The sequence below is a fragment of the Saccostrea cucullata genome, unplaced genomic scaffold (genome assembly GCF_032062105.1).
Source record: "Saccostrea cucullata isolate Sc308-1 unplaced genomic scaffold, CSIRO_AGI_Scuc_v1 ctg867, whole genome shotgun sequence".
In the NCBI taxonomy this organism is placed as follows: Eukaryota; Metazoa; Mollusca; class Bivalvia; order Ostreida; family Ostreidae; genus Saccostrea; species Saccostrea cuccullata.
In genome coordinates, this window is record NW_026923146.1 from 39,411 (window position 1) to 56,216 (window position 16,806).

Consider the following 16,806-nt stretch of genomic DNA (forward strand, 5'->3'; position numbering starts at 1 on the left):
AAAACAATGCAGCATGAAATGCTGAAATTGAGAAATGATGAGCAATTTTGTTATGCTTTGTTTGTTAAAGACATATTTTCTGATGTATGTTCATGTTAATATCAACTTTGCTTTTTTATTGGGGATTTTTTCTCTTTACCTCTATGCCGGTAAAACCGTTCAACATAGAAGGCGACATCAATATTAAGCTAGCTGGTAAATTAGGGATGTCCCTTCTTTCCAAACAATGCATATGATTAACGATCAACAGAGGATGCTTACTCTTTTCCTCTTTTGCACGTAATCCCACCTTTGAAATTTCCGGGATCCGCCTTTTATGCCCTGCTCACAGATTTGTTTTCTTTGTAGAATTCATTACACCCCTTAAATCATTGCATAAATATGCTGGCATTTTATGGATCAACAAAAATGCGTTATAAAGCATTTTTTAAAATAAACATTTAAAAAAGAACACGGCTTGTTGTTCTGATGCAAGTATTTCTTGTGTATTAAGTGTTAATATTTTTTGGATCAATAAAAAATGCCTGAGCAATTCCTGAATATTTTTATGCATTTGTATTCTGATTTTTGTATTCTGAATTATATTGTGATTTTTTGTTATTATTTTTTAGACATCAACGAATGTAATGAGGTTTCTGTCTGCGATCACAATTGCACCAATAAGGAGGGCTCGTTTAACTGTAGCTGTACTGTAGGTTACCGACTTGAAAATGATGGCAGATCATGTAAAGGTATTATATAAAAATATAAATACAAATATTACTGAGGTTTTCTTCAAATAAGTGCCCTTTTTATACCCCCCGCTTGAAAAGCGGGAGGGTATATAGTAATCGTTAATTCCGTCCGTCCGTCCCTCTGTACGTCCGTCCGTCCGTGTCGGTCCGTCTGCTACGCTTTGGGGTACCCATCTCTTATCCGCAACTTCTCTCATACTACTGAATGAAATTTAATGAAACTTTCACAGAATCTTTATTACATATTGCCATTGTGCACCTCCTATTTTACTTTTTGATCCGTCACATATTTTTGGGTTTTCCGGCCACAGCAAAACATGGCCTTTGCCATTATAATATACGGAGGCGGGGGTATCATTTAGTGAGCTCATCGCTCACAGTACCTCTAGTTTTTAATCAAATCTAGTTCATAATACACGCGTATACAGGTAGTCATGAGTATTACGTTCAAGGATAAATGAGGTATCACTGTCTATTTTGTTGGGTATTAGAAGGCATCAACGAGGGCACGCTCAACAAGCTAGACACTAGACAGGGATTCCTTATTATACCCCCCGCTTGAAAAGTGGGAGGGTATATAGTGATCGGTATTTCCGTCCGTCTGTACGTCTTTCCAGACGTCCGTCCGTCCGTCCGTTTGTTACGCTTTATCTCTTATCCGCAACTCCTCTTATACTACTGAGTGAAATTTAATGAAACTTTCACAGAATCTTTATTACATATTGCCATTGTGCACCTCCTATTTTACTTTTTTATTCGACACGTATTTTAAGTTTCCCATAGCAAAACATGGACATTGCTATTATATGTTTACCTATGTGTCACATATAGAAGCTTCTGGATAACATTTGATAGGATGAGTTATTCCTCTTTACACATTACCGTAAAACAATATATAGCAACACATGGACATTATGGGAGGCGGGGGGTATCATTTAGTGAGTTCATTGCTCACAGTACCTCTAGTATTCCATTTTCATTGTGAAATAAACTTGAAAATTTAAATTTAAAGAACTTGTCTTATAGATTAAAAATACACAAATTCTCACGTAAATTTCAATAATTGCCGCCCACTGACATCAGACACAAAGCCAAATGCACGAGATCTACATGCATACTAGGCCTTTTTAGCTCCTGACCTTTCCGTGTGGCGAAATTCAAATTCCAATTGAATTACAAAGAAATCAACACACTTTCAATGAGTGATCATCGAGAAAACAATTAGAAATTGCAATATTTACTATTAAACCTCGGTTGAAATTGAATCCTATATGCTTCATCTTTGTCTGACAAACAATTGTTCATTAGGTAGAGACATTTTTGAGAATTTTTTGTTATTTATTTTTAATTTGTAGCATGTGACCAGTATCACTACGGTGAGAACTGTGATAAGCTTTGTCGATGTGGAAGAGGAGCTCGTGTTTGTGACAATGTACACGGGTGTGTATGTAAGCCAGGTTGGACTGGGGACACCTGTGACGTAGATATCAACGAATGTGAAAATAGTCCGTGTACGGGACCACATGAGAGATGTGTTAATGCTCCTGGATCCTACCGATGTGACTGTATTAAAGGATTCAAAAATTATTCGGGGGTCTGTGAAGGTAAATGCGCCTTGCATGAAGATGTTATAATGAATTAGCAAATGAATCTCGATTTCTTGACACTGAGTATTTAAAGTATTACATATTCTTTCTTCTTTTAAAGGAGTATGTGTTAGAAAGGTCAGAATTGTTCATTGTCTGTTGGTTTTTTTGAATTAGATATGTACATGTATAGTACTTAACGTAAAGGTGCGACGCTCTCCCAACTTCCCGTTGCTACATGTAACATACCAAAGGTCGAACCTATAAAAATACGAGAAAGCAAATATTACGACTAAAGCGGACGTTTGTTTGTTAATTTATTGCTAAGCGTCCCTCTCGAGAATTTGTCACTCCCATGCCGATAATAGGTAGTAGATAGTTGACCTATACTCATCACTAAGGGCCACTTAATCCGAGATTCCTCTGACTGTATCCCCCGCATTTTATATTATGACTTGTGCGGGGGAGAGTCAGAGCGGACGCCATATTGAAAACTGGGAATTCGGCGAAACCACCCGGTGTCGCAACTCTGCCTACCTTTTACAACTTTATTTCGCGGAGCTAATTCCCGAGGCGCGAGAAATCAGTAAAATAATTGTTCTCCTACTTGTTAATCGTCTCTAAAAGGATGCTTTCGCCATTTAAACGGCCCTATCACCGAAAAATGAAGCATCACTTGAATTAGGTCGCCTCCTCGCCATTCGACTTCTTTGAGCATGACGTCAGCAGACTTTGTCTCTGACTCTCCCCCGCACAAGTCATAATATAAAAGCGGGGGTTAGAGTCAGAGTAATCTCGGATTAAGGGACACTGAGTCGTGATGATACTTTTTAATTATTTGTGCCAGAGCCTTTTGCGACGTGGGACCTCGGTTTATACAGTCTCATCCAAAGGTTTGGTATTCACATCCCACAGTTGGATTCGAACCCGCAACGTAAGGATAAAACCTTACATAGTATACAAATAAAACTATGTTATACAGTCTTGCTTATCATTTATGAACAGCAAGAAATTGTTTATTTATTGAACATCAATTCAAAAATTTCAATTCATATTAAGAAGCTTACTTGCCGAATAGGAGGACTGAAAGTTTAGGCATAACATTGGTAATTAGGATCTATAAGCAGTGAAGGATCTTGTTTACTCATACACATACTGCAGTACTGGACATTCATTTTATACGGTCACAACCGAAGAATGATTCCAACCAGCGACGCAAGGATCAATTAACTGACTCCGCGACTCAGTAGCAAGTGCCCAAACCAATGCTATATGAGGGCACCACAACAAAGTGCAAACTTAAAATTAACACACCAGTATCATTGCATAGAATGACGGTGTTTTGGTATTTTTTCCTTAAAAGAATGCAGATGTGATCTAAGAGTTGCAATTACAATCATAAATATACAAATTGCGAGATTCTTATTTCAGATTTGATAAATTGCACCTAACAATGCTTTTGATAGAAATTTTCACTGCCAATCAAGAAATATTAGTTTATTGCACAAAGTTTATTCTTTTTATAGTTAAAGTGCATACATGTCAAATGTATACAGGATTTAACTGAAAAACATGGCATATGATCTTGATATATTTATTTTTTCAGATATAGACGAATGCCAGGAACCGTTCTTATGTCACCATAAATGTGAAAATACACAAGGAACTTATAGATGTAGTTGTAAAAAGGGTTATCAGCTCATAAATGAGAGAGATTGTGAAGATATTAATGAATGTAATTCTGCTAATTGTGGCTCATGTTTAAATTTTCCGGGAGGCTTTGAGTGCTCCTGTCATGAAGGATACCGTCTGAACGCAACGACAAAAAGAGAATGCTACAGTAAGTTTTATTTAAATTTTTAATTGATATATATTTATATCCTTTTATCAAATTGACAATTATTTACTCCCATTCATATTTTAATTCAATATTTCCAGATAACCTGAAATAAAAGACGAATCTGCTTTATATTGAGATATTTAACTAGAAAATATGTTGTGTTAATCTATAAAAACACTTTAGGATATATATGAAAACTTCAACATTTCTATCAACAATTTTCCTTACTTATTTAGTAATATACCTTATTCACCTGTATATCTGGGTTTTTTATTTGCAATGTTGATTCGAAAGAAAAGAACATGTGCTGCAAACATTTCTTTTGTTTAGATTGCCTGAGCTGAAAGCTCAAGTGAGCTTTTCTGATCACATTTTGTCCGTCGTCCATCTGTCTGTCCCTCTGTATTTCGGTCCTTCTGTACACTTTTTACATTTTCGACTTCTTCTTCAGAACCACTTGACCAATTTTAACCAAACTTGCCATAAGGCATCCTTTGGTCGAGGGAATCAATATTCTTCAAAAGATGACACACGCCCCCATTCGAGATATTAAAGAAATAGTGAAAATTTAGTGGCATATTTTAAAAATCTTCTTCTTAAAAACCGCTATATCAGTAAATGTCAAACTTCTGGTTAAACACCTGTAAACCTATAGGGTTTAGCACAGACATATTGTTTGAACATTTTAAACTTAGACAATATTAATATCAAAATCATTTTTAGTTATTAGCAGTGAAAGTAAAATGATATAAAAGTTTATTAAATCAGAATGTATATAATTAGTGACGCAAATTCGGTGACTTTATAATTGGAAAGAGGACTTTATTTTGTAAACAATTATTATCTTGTCAAAACAAATTGGATTTTGGTGTTGTTCAAATGCACTATAATTTGTTAGATCATTTTGTAATGAAATTGACCCGAATAGACCAATCAAGCCCATCGATAGTAAGTAATAAAATTTGAACGGAAATACAATGGTATTATTAAGAGTTTTGACTAAGAACAATGGAATGGGGGACTTTGAAGTAAATAAGTAAAAGAGCTTAAGGCTAGAACTCCTGTGGTGCAGAGATGGGGACTGAGCCCATAAATATTAGTAATGAGTATTTAACTGCACTTAAGGGTGGTGCCATGTTGGGGTTCATAGGTCAACGGACAGACCTACGGACAAAGCGTAGGTGGTTAGCGGTGGTGGGTTAGCCAATGAAATGCATTTTTATATCCGGGACTATGGATACCCACTGAGCACAAAATACCCTGTTTTGGTCAGAAAAGAGCATTCCCGTTTTTATTCCCGCTCTTTTCCCGTTCTTATTCCCGTTTATATTCCTATTCCCGGTTTTATTCATAAATTACTAACTCTCTCTTATTCTATTTTTGGGAATCATTCTTTTGGACTTTTGTTTATTTATTTATTGGGAGTTCAGTCTTCAGCTCTTTGTATTTTGGACGGATCCTTTGGACAATTATATAAAAAGTGTATTGGTCTTTTCTGATCATATTTCAGAAACGAATACTTCTAAAACTATACGATCACGGAAAAGCTGTAAATTGGATTTTTTAATAAACTTTTGAAATCGACAAAAGAGTCGTCATTGGCTTACACACCTAAGGTGGTGTAGATTCAAGTTTGTTCAAATTATGACCCCCGGGGGAATGGCGAGACCACAATGGATGAGCAAAGTTGTACATAGAAATATATAGGAAAAATCTTTTTAAAAAATCTACTAAAGAACAGCAAAGTCATGAGCAGTCATAAATTTATGGAAGCATCCTCAAGAAATGTAGATTTATTTTAATTCAACTCATGACCCCGGGGGAAGGGCTTGCGCAGGGCCACAAGTTGATGAGCTAAGTTTTACATAGGACTATAGAGAAACATCTGTAAAGGTCTTCTTAAGAACAACGGTGTAGAGCGGGGCCACTAGGGACAATCAAGTTTCACATAGAGATATATATGAAAAAAATCTTTGAAAATCTTTCTCTAGGTCAGCAAAGTTATGATTGATTGAAGCATCCTTACGTATTGCATGTAGATCAAATATGTTGAAATCATGACCCCTGGGGAGAAAATTGATTGATTGTATGTTATTTCACGTCCTTTGTGAATTTTTACTCATACGGAGACGCCACCTCTTGCTGGTTTAGAGATGAAAATTTTGTCGTATACTCGGCACTTACGGTCATTGAGCAGTGAGAAGTCTTTTTTTTTTCTGTTAGCATTTTAAGGGACTTTGGTTTATACAGTCTCACCCGAGGCTAGGACCGGTCTCCACGTCTAACAGTAGGATTCGAGCCCGCGCCGTAAGGATCAACTCCTTACTTCCTGACTGTAGAGCAGACGCTCTAACAACTGCGTCACGCGGGCGACCCTGGGGGTAAGATTGGGCTACAATGGACGAGCAAAGTTTTATAAATGAATATATAGGACAAGTCTTTGAAATGTTCTTCACAAACACAGAAAAGCTAGATAAGTCATATTTATTTGGAAGAATTGTCGAGTAGTGTAGATTTAGATTTGTTCAAATCATGACCGGGATCGGTGTGGGTCACAATGGAAGTTCAAACTTTAAGGGTAAAAAAAGCCGCAGTTAGTCAAAGAAATAAGCAAAGATTCCTACTAAGTGAAGAATCAAGTATTCACGTTTGTTAAAAAAATTATTCTCCTTCCCTTTAAGGGTAGGTTGAGACCACTTATAGATTTAAACCTTTTGATACTGATCTTATTTCTGCTTGATGAAACAAGGATACCAACATTTTCGTCTGAAGTCTTCATTCGCAAGTTCTATGACAGTTAAAATGTCAAACACAATCTTTATCATTCTCTTTAATGCTGACGGACATTTTTCATAGGACTTTGGGCCAGTATTTACACACTGAAATTTTTACGGATTTTTCTTTTGCCCGATAAAGACAAGGAGCACAGTCAATTTTACAATTTTAATTCGCAAAATAAAGAAGTACATGTATATCATATCTTTCAGATATTGATGAATGTATGGAAGGAAATCACAACTGCTCAATGAACGCCATTTGTACTGACACAGACGGAAGTTTTAAGTGTAGCTGTTTGCGGGGATTTGAGGGCAATGGATATGTCTGCACAGGTATTATATATAAAACATGAGAGAGTGAATCCGAAAGAAATTCGTCATTATCATGAATATCGATAACAGTTTATCAAGTTCACAAAATCAAACGGGTAAAATCTAAAAAAAGGTATTGATACTCATTGATCATGTCATGTACAGTAAACTTTTTTCCAATGGCCATAACATGGTTTTAAAATTTCGTTTCGTTCTTCATGTAGAAGAACAGGTAGAATATTGTAATCTTATACCCTTTCACACCAGTGCAGCGTCCTCGCGGCGATCACACAGCATCCTTAAAAATTGCAAAATGCAGAGATGAGCACAGTAGATCTAGAGTCTCCTACCACAGGGGCCGGTAACATACTGTTTTTGATTTTACGTAATCACTATATATATATATACAAAAAAGGAAAGGGAAACAACGTCAGCCCGAATTTACACAGGGTCGATCTCGGAAATATTTCGTATTTCACAGAAAAAAGAATGTAGCCAATTAAACTATAACTAGAATACTACAATAAATATTCTTTAATAAAACAGAAACCTCGTTACTTCTTATAGCGTTTAAGTTGGGTAATACTAACTCGATATCCCGTTGTGCGAGTCGATGTACTTTAAGTCGTCCACTAAAACGAGGCAAAATTCGCACATTTTCTCCAGTTTTGAAGTCTTTCCGGAGATGGAAAACACAAAGTAAAGATCCAGCGTTCACGAAAATCATCTTTTTCTTTTGTTAATTGCAATTAAAAGGTACAACATCTCCGATTTGAATAAATACAGTAGCTTTTTTCGTTCACAGAGAGGCTCGAGCCCAGAACAGACGACATTTTGGAAAAACTTATGATTGGTAAAAGGCGGAGCGTGATTGGTCAGATCTGTTCTAGAAAAGCACCATTGACCAATCACATCTCGCGTTAAATATTGGATGCAATGTTTAGCGAATTTAGTGGACGACTTAGACTACATCACTTGCATGACAGGATATTGGATCTGCAAAACACGACTTACACGATTCTTAAATGACCGCGATGGTATTTTTATTAAAGAGTGATTATTACTGAATGATCCCAGACGTTATTTCACTAACTGCAAGGTATTTTATTGAAAACACGAGTCATTTCCGAGATCGACCCTGTGTAAATTCGGGCTGACGTTGTTTCCCTTTCTCTTTTTGTATACATATAGTGATTACGTAAAATCAAATACAGTATGTTACAGGCCCCTGTGTCTCCTACAACGCCGCGAGATCTCCACTAGGGTCTCCTAGAACACCAGGGGACGTCGTGCACTCTTGGCATGCACAAGTATGCGCTGTGTGATCGCGGTCTGATAAAAGTATAAACGTAGTATGATCGCCATAGCAGTGCGCTGAGATCTCCAATAACGCAGTGGGAGCTCCATACGAGCGTCGTAAAGACACACGTGATCGCAGCATTAATGCAGTAATAGTAGACTGCGCTTCCACGGAGACCTTGGGAAATCCTTGGAGATATTTCTGCTCTTCTATAGCGCTTTTAAGGCGCTTATAATGAGACATATGGATATACTTATACAATAAATGAGATGTTCTTTTTATTATTTCGTTCTATAAAAGGTGCCATCTTTGTATATTGCTAGAATATGTATGTCAGGATGGCTGGTCCGGTTTTGGCGAAAGGGAAGGTGTTGGAACCTCATCTATTTTAGCGTATTTATGTTTAGCCTGACATGAGCCAATGACATCCTCGCTTGTATATTTTCTGAGGTCCACACAATTCATCGTCTTGAGATTTTTTTCGACTGCGATTACATAGCGACAGCAAGGAGTGTCACTGCGATCATGCGCTCCATCGGCGATCATATTGCGCTTTCACGGCGTTGTTAGAGAGTTATCCACCTCACAAAACAAAGGAGTGGCATAATAGTTGCACTCTTGACCAGGAGCATGGGAGTAGAATTGGGAAGATGTAAAATTTAAACCAGAACATGTTCTGTTGTTTCAGCAGAGTTTCAGAGGAAATACTTAAATTTTATGACAATTTTTCAGCGTGTTTATTTTTAACATTCATATTGAATTCAAAGAAGGGATAAAACATCTTAATTGAAAAAAAAAATGGAAAAAGAAGAGGTTAAATAAAAAAAGACCTATCAATAATTCACTACTAAAATATTGAAATAGGTCATTCTTAATTCAAAAAAATTTCTTGACACAAATAGAAGTCTTTTCATCAAGTAATCTCTGAACAAATATTACATACCTTCAGAATATACCCATGGGTGAAGAACACATTGTGAACAGATTGTGAACCGATTGTGAACGTAGCCAGGGCGGTGAAAACGCCATGATCGCGAGGTGAGAAATCCTAACATGCCTTGAAAAATCCGCGAAAGTACAGTCACCGCCAGTCAGGGCTCCGTGGGAACGCAGTAGCACGCCATGAAAACGGCATAGAAATGCATCGGTCGACGTAGGGACGAATGTAATCTTCACAACGTGAAAATTTTACTGAAATTGGTGCAATTTTTTGCGATTCCACGGCGATATTACATATTTTACAACGCCATAATAACTCTTCGTGGACACATCTAGTGTGACAGGGCATTAATTACTGTCTAAGTGTCTTCCTTGGAAGATGGAATACACGTACAGAATTAATATTTTATATGTAATCGCTCTTTTTTTTTTAGATTGATGGAAATTGTATGATGTGAAAATATTCAATTTTCGTTTGGTTTGAGGCAAAACAAGCGAACTAAATTATTGGTGATCTTATTTTTGCGATACAAAACATTTTCAAGTTTATCTTTTTTTTTTTTTAATGCTTTATTTCCATGCTTTCAACACAAACATCAGATACATTTATCAAAATTTGCACAGAAATTTTTTCACACCTACCCACTTTCGCACTTCACTCATACTTATATCAACAATACATCAATTTTAGCAAATTTTTACACACTTTATATGGATAAAACAGGAGATAAAAAAAGTATGCTACATTTGATCGAAATATGTTGTTTTTTTCAGAGGATTTACATTTCCAACATAGTTTTCCAATGTGACCATGTAGACTCAAAATTTTCTGCAGTTAGATTTTTAACAGATATGTACTTTTCAACCTTATAATACATTTTTAAATGGGCAATCAGCCCATTTAAATTAGGCTTCTTTGCATTTTTTAAGCAATAAAAAAAGTACTGTTTAGCATATAAAATTACAAAATTTATGACATAGTTTGAATTTGACAAAGGTAACTCTCCAAAGATTACATTCTGAATATTAAAACCTACACGTTTTGATGTGTAATTGTAAATATGTAGACTAAGATCATTCCAAATATGCATTACATCTTTACACAAGAATAGACTGTGCAATATGGTTTCACATTCATTGTTACAGAATGTACAAGTATCATTTTCTTTTATTTTAATTTTTTTAAGGTAATAATTTACAGGTAGTATTCTATGCAATATTCTAAATTGTAGCCACTGGACAGCTGAATTTGAAGACACCTTAAAGCACACATTAAAAACATCTCTCAATTCCATTTCTTGAAATCCTTTTAGAAGCATTTCTGAATTCCATTTTGAAAAACCAGTTGGCTTTACATTCTTTGTGTTAATATTTTTATAAATATCTTTTGAACATTTATCAATCAATATTAATCTTTTGTATAACAATGGCAAAAATGGGCGCTGTGGCTTTGAGAAACCTACCCTAGAAAATTTTGAATCTTTTAAAAACTTTGAAATAGCACTTATAATGCTGTTATACTGCATAAAACATACATGATGAATGCTATATTTTTTCACAAAATTCTCTCTAGATAAAAATGACCCGTTGACATCCAAAAAATCATCAATAATTTTTACACCATTTTTATACCATTCTTTATAAAAAATACTCTTTTTATTCACTTTGATACAAGAGTTTAGCCAAACTGGGGTTGATAAAATTTCAGACTGTGTAAGATTTGCCTTGTCAAAACAATTATCAGTGATGACAGATAACCAAGACTCTAAGACATCTTTCCAAAATTTGTTTTTTGTACATTTCAACATTTTCAACACAAAATCATCACCCAAATTCAAAATCTTTTCCACAACATCTTGCCCATAAACTATTTCAAAAATACTCAACCATGAATGATTTCCTTTAATAATTCTTTGAATCCATGAACATTTTAGAGAAAGTATAAAATTTTTAAGATGTACCATGTTAAGGCCTCCCAATGTCTGGTGTTGCGTAGCAACAACACGTTTTATTTTATCACTTTTTGACCCCCATACAAATCTAAACAACTGCTGTGTTAAATTGTCTAAGATTTCTTCATTTGGATTTGGTAATGAGATAAATAGATGATTCAATTTTGGTACAATTAATGTTTTTACAACTGTTACCCGTCCAATGGGAGTTAGAATACGTCTTTTCCATTGCTGAATCATTGAAGTGATTTTTGGCAATTGGACTTTGAAATTTATATCAACAATCTTTTCTAGGTCGACAGAGAAATTTATTCCTAGCAAGGAGAAAGTTGTTGCCCCCCAATCTAGCTTCCATCTTGAATGGTGGAAAACCTCAGCAGAAATTTTTTTTGAGCCTATCCAAATAATTTTAGTTTTTGTACTGTTTATTTTCAAACCTGAAAATTTTGCATATAATTCTAATGTATCAAGAGCAGCATACAAAGAACCTGCAGAACCATCAAGGGCAAGAGAAGTATCATCAGCAAATTGAGATAATTTGTGTTCCTTATCATTTACAACAATACCCTTTATATCATGATTTTGTTTAATAAGAATGGCTAAAATTTCTGCACAGAGAAGAAAAATGTATGGAGAAACAGGGTCTCCCTGGCGACATCCACGCTGGACTGGAAATTGCTTAGAAAGAAAACCGCTTTGGAGTATAGAAGCTTCAAAATTTGTGTTTAAAATTTTAATCCATTTAATTATATTTTTACCAAAACCAAAAAAGTGTAAAACCTTGTAAACAAAAGACCATGAAATGGAATCAAAGGCCTTCTCAAAGTCGATGAGAACCAACAATCCCGGTATATTATTTATTTCAGTATAAGACATAAGATCATAAATAAATCGTGTGTTTTCCCCAATATATCTCCCTTTCATAAATCCTGTTTGTGTTTCTGAAATTAGAAGATCGAGTGTAAATTTTATTCTATAACTAATACAACCAGATATTAACTTATAGAATACGTTTAACAGAGTTATTGGTCTCCAGTGTTTTAAGAGATGTCTTGGCTTGTCTCCTTTTGGCAAACAAGATATTATACCGAGTCTCTGGGATATTGGAAGCTGTGTCTGAAGAAATATTTGATTTATTGCTTTTAAGATAAACATTTTAAGATCATTCCAGAAAAACTTAAAGAATTCAGTTGTGAATCCATCACTTCCGGGTGATTTATTATTATTCATATTTTTCAGTACCAGGAAAACCTCCTCTTCTTCTATATCTTTATCTAGGATTAATGTTGTTTCTATGTCTAATTTTGGAACATTGTGGTATTGAATGGCATTAGAGAGATCTACGTCTATCAATTCAGAATCTGCGTTTTTATATAAAGTTTCATAATAATTTTTTACTTCGTTTAGAATATCAGATTGTTTATATATAATACCTTTGTCTAGAGTTTCTACCTTTTTTATTGTTTTGTTCAGAAAATTTCTAGACTCAAGATGACAGAAATATTTTGTTGGCTTTTCCCCTTCTTCCACCCACTTGGCTCTAGATCTGATCATATTACCTTTTAGTTTTTCTTTTCTTAAATTTTCAAGAGTAGATTTTTTTTCTTCCAGTACAGAGAAATCAGGAATTGTACTTTTATTTTCCAAATCCTCTATTTCCTCAATTAATGATTTTTCTAATTTATCTTTTTCTCTTTTTTTGAAAGTTGAATATGATATAGTTAACCCCCTGATTTCCATTAGTAGTATGTCAAAAAATACAGAGTCATCAACTGAAGTCTCTACTTCTACTCCATTTAGGTCCTGAAAATACTGGTTTTTAACTAATTGAATTTTTTGTTTCACCTTTTCAACATACTCTTTATCATGTAAAAGATTATTGTTAAATTTCCATATTCCACGTCCTCGTTCAAATAAATTAAACTTTAACTCAATTGTAACTGAAGAATGATCAGATCTATACCCAGGTTTTATATCAAAATGTTCAACAATATTTGATAGGTTTTCTGATATAAGGATGTAGTCAAGACGACCCTGCTTAATTGGATTTTTTCTTCTCCATGTATAAACTTTTTTATCTGGGTTAAGTATTCTATAATAGTCAACTAAATTCAAATCATTCATTATTTCAATAAGTTTATCTCTGGCTTTGGGGTTATTTACATTTGCATAATTAAATGTGTCTATGATGGGATTCAATGCCAGATTAAAATCTCCACACAGGATAAAATAATCATTATCAAATTCTAAAAAATAGTCCCTAACTTTTTCATAAAATTCAGGGCTATCGTAATTTGGGCCATAGATATTAATAATAGTAATTCTGTTATCATCAACACTTATGTCAAGTGCTAAAATATTACCCTCATTATCTTTTTTCTCCCTGTGGAGCTTTAATTCAAAATTATTATTGAAAAAAATAGCTACCCCTCTAGAGTTTGACAAATATGAATTAAACACACATTTATAGCCCCACTGAGTCTCTACACATGATTCTAAGTCAGTTGTAAAATGGGTATCCTGAAAACAAACTATAGAATAATTTTTTGTTTTATAAAAGTTTAGTACATCTTTTCTCTTTGATTGTGTATTTAACCCTTGACAATTGACTGTTGCTATTTTTATCGAACCCATATCGGTGTAAAAATAATGCTAAGTTCAATACATTCATACTGGCCTTTCACACAAACAATCTCACTGAAAAACATAATAGAGGAATGAAAGAGTAAACAAATGAAAGAAAAGAGAAAAAATAAATGAATAGAAAAAAAAAAGAAAAAAAAAAACACGTAAAATATGAAAAATAGACTTTAAATTGACACTAAAGTCAGCCGTGGATCATCCAAACTTGCAGGACTCAAACCGGAAGTTTATGGTGTGACTGTTATTAACAAAGTAAACAATGGCGGAACATTTTTTCCCGAAAAAATCACTTACTAATTTTCTTTATCTTGTCGTCTAGATCATCTGTTATGTCAAATTTCGTTCTTTTTTCGCTTCCCTCGATTTGTGCATAGATGGAACCGTTGAAGTACCATGCAGATTCGATGTCTTCTCGACTTAGAAGTTTACCGATAAGTTCCCCATTTGCTTTGCAAGTTTATCTTAATGAAATAGAAAAAAAAACGAATCAAGGAAAATGAAAATTAATGAAATAAAACTTTATTATTGTCCCTGTGATCGAAGATTCGGGGATATATACTGTATGTGTACTTAAAGATTTATATTGTAGCTTTTTAGGTACGGATATTCATGAATACTTCTAAGAAATCATATATAAAACAATTTACGGCGCAGAAGTGTGAGACTCTTATTCAAAAATACGCCAATTTATGTACACGTACAGTAGTTTTAACCTAGACTGTCCATCTGTCTGTCTATCTGTTTTTATTTTCGTTAATTTTCTGTTTGTCCGCAGAAACACCTTTGTCATAAAGAGCTAAATCCAAGAAGTGCCAAAATATGCCCTGTCACCAAGATAAATGAAATTTTATTCTGTGATAGTTCAGACTTTGTGGGTTATAACACAATTTATTATTAATGATATCTTTTCCAGTTTTCTTTTTATAATCGTTTGAAAGTGGTATTGTTTTCAAGTGAAATCTACATGTACAACGTCATAACTTTTGACGTTATATATACACATGTATATCTACGAGGGTTGTCCCAAAAAGTCGTAGACAATGTTTAAAATTTTTAATCATGCAACCAATACTTACCAAATTTTGCAGACATAATATAGTCAATGTTCTTTAAAATTGTGAATTTTTAAATACATATCTTTCATATTAATAATGTTAGGCCGATTTATCTGAAGGCCGATAAGGCCTGTCGGCGCACGGACAAAATTCGGAATGATTTACGCATATAACTATTACATTTGCTTTTATTTCTTTAGTACTGTATAATACATTGAACTCAAATTTACATCACTGAAACCAGCATGAAAATCTTGATATTATTTGAAAATTTCATTTAAATATCCTTAGAAACAGACGATTGGTGTCATGATTTTTATAGTATCGTTGAAATTGAGTTTGATGAAAATGACGTCGTCAAAGGCGTAGTCGGCGCACGGAGATGCAATAAAATTGTGTTGGATTTGGTGATATACATCGGAGAGGGGGAAAAAGAGTACAGAAGTGACATTACACACCAGATTTTAATAAAGAAGTTATTTTTAAATTGCACGATATTCAATGAGAGTTTTTCTTCAGTACCGAAAATAGTTAAATTTTACAGCATGTAAGAAATAAAGTACTGTTTGATAAACGCAGACAATCTGGAAAAATCTGGACCGCTAAATCCTAAGAATTTGGGGAAATTTTATCAAAGGACTGTTAAGAAGTTGTGAATAATGAGATAAATAGCTAGCTAGTGTTTGCTTTGATTTAAAAGTGTCTAAATACTGTAATTATGTCCTGTTAAATCAAAAGCAACTTTTTAAAATGACACATTATTTTTGTGAAAAACATAGGGCCAAATATGATGGTTCGTGGCTTTACCTCTTTTAAGTGGGTGGGGTCATGGATTTCATATTTCATATGTTTATTTCTTGTGACAAGACCTTTCTTCCGGTATAACCAAATTCGACCTTTGACCTTTAAGTATGCTCCCATAATCGAAGATTCGGGGTATATATTTTTGCCAAAGTCAAAAAAATGCTAATGAAAAACTTTTAAAAAATGACATGGTATGCTCAAGAATAATACGGTCTGATCATGGGCATATGGAGGTTTACTAATGAAGTCTGTGGCTAACGACGGCTAAATTTCTCGAAAAATAAAAGTTTTACTTGTTATTTATACCGTTGCAAAATTACCAAATTCTTCTGCAATAATTATTTTACTGTGTTAGTTATTAATCTGTAAAATTAGTCATACCAACTCTTTTCTGAAATGATAAACTAAAAGGTCAACAGGTTAAAAAGGCAATAATTTATCACTGATTCATATTTTAAATTCTTGTTCATGTAATTTTGTCTTTTGTTCAACCTAATAAAATTGTACAATTGCTTCTCCCAAGGCTGTCAAAATTTTACCTTTGGGGTTCAATGTTTCGACAAATGTTCGTGTGTTCCAAACAAAACTGATGAATGTGATGCTATCGACGGGAAATGTCGATGTAAAAAGGGGTGGACCGGGTCAGACTGTTCAGAGGATGTGGATGAGTGTCAGGGAAAAAATCAGATCTGCAGTACAGAACTTTATCAAACCTGCGTGAATACTCCGGGTTCTTTTCACTGTGAATGTCGTTTTGGTGGACAAAATCTTTCTGATTGTATCCGTAGGTATTCCATTATTATCAGATTAGAAGTTTACTGGAATATTAATGTTCTCAAATTCGGGTATAAGTTAGTTTTCTTT

At 34.3% G+C, this 16,806-nt stretch overlaps 1 protein-coding gene across 1 annotated transcript in view; it reads left to right on the top strand.

Annotated features, from left to right (window-relative positions):
• The window catches only part of LOC134263292 (uncharacterized), a 63,900-nt gene that overhangs the window by 38,910 nt on the left and 8,184 nt on the right, over window positions 1–16,806 (top strand). Inside the window, exons 32-36 of the mRNA XM_062745622.1 lie at window positions 612–731; window positions 2,090–2,338; window positions 3,927–4,160; window positions 7,148–7,270; window positions 16,466–16,726. Coding sequence (XP_062601606.1) covers window positions 612–731; window positions 2,090–2,338; window positions 3,927–4,160; window positions 7,148–7,270; window positions 16,466–16,726 — 987 coding nt within the window. The remainder of the gene's footprint in view (window positions 1–611; window positions 732–2,089; window positions 2,339–3,926; window positions 4,161–7,147; window positions 7,271–16,465; window positions 16,727–16,806) is intronic.